Source organism: Cynoglossus semilaevis, chromosome 7 (genome assembly GCF_000523025.1).
Source record: "Cynoglossus semilaevis isolate Cse_v1.0 chromosome 7, Cse_v1.0, whole genome shotgun sequence".
NCBI lineage: Eukaryota > Metazoa > Chordata > Actinopteri > Pleuronectiformes > Cynoglossidae > Cynoglossus > Cynoglossus semilaevis.
In genome coordinates, this window is record NC_024313.1 from 10,584,011 (window position 1) to 10,589,149 (window position 5,139).

Consider the following 5,139-nt stretch of genomic DNA (forward strand, 5'->3'; position numbering starts at 1 on the left):
GAAACAAAAGAGTGCGGTGTGGGGGGGGGAGGGGGGGGGGGGGGAGGGGGGGGGGGGGGGGGGGGGGGGGGGGGGGGGTCGTGTTCAACCTTTGAAAATACAAACTCTGACACCGTTTTTGAAGCTCCAAGCCTTCATCAGGGAGTCAAACACACGACAGAGTGTCGGAGAGTCGTAGTGTGAGCTGTGAGCTCTTACACAATGTTGGCCAAGTTCAGCGTCTTCTCTGGTTCCTCTGGGTACATTGGGTGAGAGGCTTCTCTGGAGGAGACGCAGCCCAGAGTCCTGCCCAGGGCTCGACCCAGCTTGGTCGCTGGCGACTTCTGCACAGGAAAACAAACGCAAAGGTTGAACATTTTAGACAGAGAAGAGCAGAGAACTGAGGCCAACGAGACGTTTAGACAGAGAAGAGCAGAGAACTGAGACACTGAAATGATGACACAAAAATAAACCAAAATCTGAGTCATAAATAATTCAATTACATCTATCATTTCTACACTATTTTTCTATTTTCCAGGCTACAGCAGCCATTATGGTGATTAAATACACATTATGAAGAAACATTTCTTTTTAGAGTTTTAAATTTGGAAGTCCAATTTCAGTTTATTTTTCTCGAAAAAATCCCGAGTTACTGAGTTTATATTTTATTTAGTTTGTTTTTCCACAAAACTTTCACATCAAAAAAAGGATTGATTCTAAACTAGGGGACTAAAATTCTTAAAATGTTGTATCTATTATTAAATAATACATTCTGTTCGGGAACAGTAAAGGGACTGTTTTTCAAATTTAAAAAAAGTTCAAATGATGATTTTAACCATTCTCCTCTTGACTGTCAAAGTGAAACACATACGAACGATCACTCCACACAGGGGTAGTGCCCCCTGGTGCGAGTACAGAGGAAAGCACGCTTTAACTCACCCAGGACGAATGCTCCTTCATCTGATGCTGGCTGCTGTGTGAGCCGCTGGCGTTGCCGCGCCAGAAGCAGTTCTGGCAGAGCTGGTAACCACGGCAACGGAGGCAGCGGTAGCGGAAGCCTGTCATGCCGTTGCCGCGACAGTAGGAACAGGAGACGGGATGGTAGACTGAGATGGAGGACGGAGTCAGTCAGTGAGCGTCACAGCAAGGTGATGATCAAGATGATGATGATGATGATGATGATGTTTCTACAAAGATCTGTGTGTTTGTTTGTGTGTGTATACCATGCTCCACGTTGGCCATACGGTGCATCAGTGGCAACCAGACCAGACACTGCGGGGGTTCAGACACAATGTCCAGGAACATGTTGAGCGTCACCCTCTTCTACGAGTTGACAACAAAGAAAGAAAATTGCAACAATAAATTTCAAGCTCTTTGCTCCAACGTTTTGTAGATATTTTCAAAGGTCCAAAACTTTTCACTAAATGTAAAACAAAAAAAATCCTCACCTGCTGTGGAAAACATGAGCGCGCTAATGTGTGGGCGTAGCCAAAGGACGGTCCTTCATGCACGGCCGTTGGCACCTTCAGAGCCTCCCTGAGGAACCAGTCAAACTTGGTCTGGACCAACACACCGTGGCAGTCGGAGATCTGGGAGAACACATCTGTTCACACAGAAATAACACAAACAGAAATCACACACATGTACGATTATTTTATTGACTTGGTGTCACAGTCACGTCTTTGTTTTTGGTGAATGACCCCAGTGTGCAGTCAAACCTGTGTAATCTGTCTTTTACCCTAACATCATCATCATCATCATCGTCATTTCTATTTTTTATCAACCTTCTAACACTCACAAAAATCAGGCTTCGTGGTTCTGTGATGCACTAATGAGGAAATTCACCCCAGGATGTGGTGAAATGTGACGAAATGAGAACGCAGAACAAAGGAAGTAAAAGTACAAGGTGTGCAAATAATTCATGGTGTTCAGTTTTTGTTTTATATTTATAAGAAAAGATAGAAGCAAGATAAAACGATAACAGATTCAGTTTGTACAATACTCTGTATAATATTATATTTAATATCCATACATATTCTGTTCAATATCCTGGAAGATAAACAATATTTTGAAAAAAAAAATGATAAAAATAAAACAAAAATAAAAGCTTTCACATTTGTCTAACCTACAGATTATAGCCCCCTAGTGGCAGACAGGGCTGCTAACACTGCACCAATCAAGCCTTTCTAAAAAAAAAACAAAACACTGACATCAGGATGTGTGTATAAGAGTGTGTGTCAGTCACAACAGTATTTACTCACAGCGCAGTTTATCCACCAGTTTCCCTGCACACAGCATGGACAGCATGGCCTTCACAGACAACGCCGTCAGTTGACTCTCTGGTTCACTGGAAAACACGTAAAAAAAAAAAAACAGACCTGAGTTCATGCTCACCACTCTGAACTCAGCGTGGCCAGATTAAAACCCCCGCTTTTAGAATATTATTTTCTGAATCTCACTCTCACTTTAAAATGTCTATTGTCCTGTACTATCGGCTCATTTGTCTACAGGTCTGTGGAGAGTAGAGATCTTTCAGCAGAGTCCAGCTCTATCTGAAGGTCAGTCAGAGAGTGTATCAGCTCTGAGCCAGGAGATTATTCAGAATAATTTATGAGGGGGTTATCTGAAGTCTGCCGCCTTCAATTTAACCACTAATTAAATTCTCAGAGGTGCAGCCTCTGCCGTCCAGCAGCAGAACCAGCAGCAACAGCAACAGCAACAGCAACAGCAGCAGAAGCAGCAGCAGCAGCAGCTGTTCAGTGTGTATCTGATTAACCTGACGTTCAGGACAAGGCTGCCGCTTTTATTAACACATCAGACCGAGACCGAGCCAGAATTAATTGTGACACGGGGGATCAAGAGGTCAGAGTTGAGCAGGTGGAGATGTGTTTCTTTTTTTTCTTTTTTTTTATCCACACAGATCTGCGTGTGTCGTAGTCACCTGTCAACAGCTGCCAATATGAAGTCCACTAAGAGGACGGTGCTCTCCTGCGGGTTGATGATGTGCGTGGTGGGCAGGCGTTTGCTGAGCTGGTTGAACATGGAGGACACCAGGTTCTCCAGGCGGGTGACGGAGATGCCCACGTTCAGCTTGATGGCGTTCAGACCGGCGTCTCGCACCGCCTCGATCACGTTGTAGATGTCGATGAGATGCACTGGAGCCAGAGAACAGGAGTCAGTGGTTATCCTCTTCCTCTTCGTCGGAGGAAGAGTGTGTGTTTTAAAAAACGTCCTTTAAAATTGTCCTTTGACTTTAAACAGTGACATAAAGTCTTTACGATGCAACATTAATTAAATTGTGTTTTAACAGGGCTGACATGTCCTCAAGTGATTTGATCAGTGAAAAAAAAAAAAACACACAAGTGACCACGAATGGACGGCGACGGCTAAATGTCTTCAGTCCTACATGACGTTTTTGGGCTTTTTTTTCTCGTGTCAAACATAAATTTATATTGAAAAAAAATACTAAAGAATATACTGTAAATTTCCTTGGTTAATTGGTTAATAATTAACCCTTTGAAACCAGTAATTCCCAACACTAGTTTGCAAACAACAAACAATTATTTGTAGAAATATTAAATATTATAAAATAATATTAAAAATATTAGTAGACATCTTTTTGGGTCATCACATAAAAATTAAGTTTATTTTGCTTCTATATAATATATATATATTATAAATAGAGTTTCAAACTTTCATCCAGTAACTCCTGCAGCGTTACTCACAGTTGCATCTCTTCTGTATGAACCTGAGTTTGCAGGCCGTTCGATATGTTGAGAGACAAATGGCGTCAAAATTCTGCTCCCCTGCAAAAAAAAAAGAAAAAAAAGGACGACAACGTCTTCGTGAGTCATGTGTACACTGGTAAAACTTGGTAAAAAAAATTTTAAATAAAACAAATTCCTCTCTTGCTGTCTGGCACAGTTGGAAGGTGATGAAAGGTCCAGATTGGGGTCAAAAGGTCACTCACCGAGCTCCACAAAGATCTGCTTTCCCTCTGATCCTGCTGTCACTGGACCCCCCCTCCCTCGGTCTCTTTGACTGCGCTCCTCCATCACCATCCTGTAACAAAATCAGAAGAAAAGTTCCTGTTATAGATAAACTGTAGTTTCAAAAATAGTAAATTTAAAAAAACAATTTAAATGAAATATTTTAATTGCAGTGTATATACTATAAAGTATACGTTCAAGCGAGGGCGATTAGGGGACTGCAAATGACCCCGCCCCTTTCCACCATATTGCAAATGTATTCGTGTGTTGTTAATGAACATATATCATAAGACGCACATCATGTGACCTCTATGTAGGACTTATATATGAATCCATCCCCGGAGACAGGTACCTTCACTTACAGTACTACTTGTGTTGTACTTTGTCACGTGATTTTCTTCTCGGATCGACTCATGTGACAGGATGAGGCGTTCAGTGAAGGCAAGGTCGTCAGGATGAAAAGCCTCAGTGTTTTACTCATTTTTAGACTTTTTAATTTATTCATTTTTAACAGCTTTAAAACACAAGGCTGGTTTACATTACTAAGGTATACACAACAGTACTGTAGTACTGCGATCTGAAGGTGCACTCAAGTATTTACCTTAATTAATAAATTGTACTGGTTTTTACCGTGACGATGAGCTAAAGTGACCAGAGACTCAGACTGACCTCCGTCATGTGACCCATGTGTATAAACCACAGCCTGATAAGGAACACACACACAGCAGTGACTGTAACACTAACTTATTTTTACACACGGCTTTCACTGTGGACATGCCAACACGCCCAGTCCAAACACCATGTGACCAAGTGAGAGAGAGAGAGAGAGAGAGAGACAGTCAAACTCAAGGCCAGCAGGAGATGTGCTGAGCGCTTGGTAAATAAACACATTAATGAGCGCAGCTGATGAAATCTGATCTGAGATCTGCCATTTAGACAAGTGAGCAAGGACACAGGCAGGAGAGACAAGGGAGGGAGGCAAGGGAGGGGGTGAGGCGGGGGGGGGGGGGCTGTGAGTGAAAAGAACAAGCGAGCCGTCAGCACACCGCTGTCAGGTGACACGCAGAACACCGGAGGATTGTCATCGCCATGGTAACAGTTACATTACACCACAAAACTGAAAGACTCGCACACAAATATTTGCATTCCAAGTACAAATGTGGTGACAGGC

At 42.6% G+C, this 5,139-nt stretch overlaps 1 protein-coding gene across 11 annotated transcripts in view; it reads right to left on the bottom strand.

Moving 5' to 3' along the window:
- LOC103381118 (dystrobrevin beta-like) overlaps positions 1-5,139 on the bottom strand; it is a 33,614-nt gene that overhangs the window by 18,902 nt on the left and 9,573 nt on the right. For all 11 annotated transcript variants that reach the window (XR_003050146.1, XR_001760297.2, XR_003050148.1 and 8 more), the window contains 8 exons: positions 3,950-4,041; positions 3,705-3,785; positions 2,921-3,134; positions 2,241-2,326; positions 1,428-1,582; positions 1,203-1,302; positions 919-1,085; positions 199-323 (listed from right to left, as the gene is read on the bottom strand). Coding sequence is in view for 6 of the 11 variants with exons in the window: in XM_008313332.3 (XP_008311554.1) it covers positions 199-323; positions 919-1,085; positions 1,203-1,302; positions 1,428-1,582; positions 2,241-2,326; positions 2,921-3,134; positions 3,705-3,785; positions 3,950-4,040 (1,019 nt within the window). In the remaining 5 variants the exon portion in view is untranslated. The remainder of the gene's footprint in view (positions 1-198; positions 324-918; positions 1,086-1,202; positions 1,303-1,427; positions 1,583-2,240; positions 2,327-2,920; positions 3,135-3,704; positions 3,786-3,949; positions 4,042-5,139) is intronic.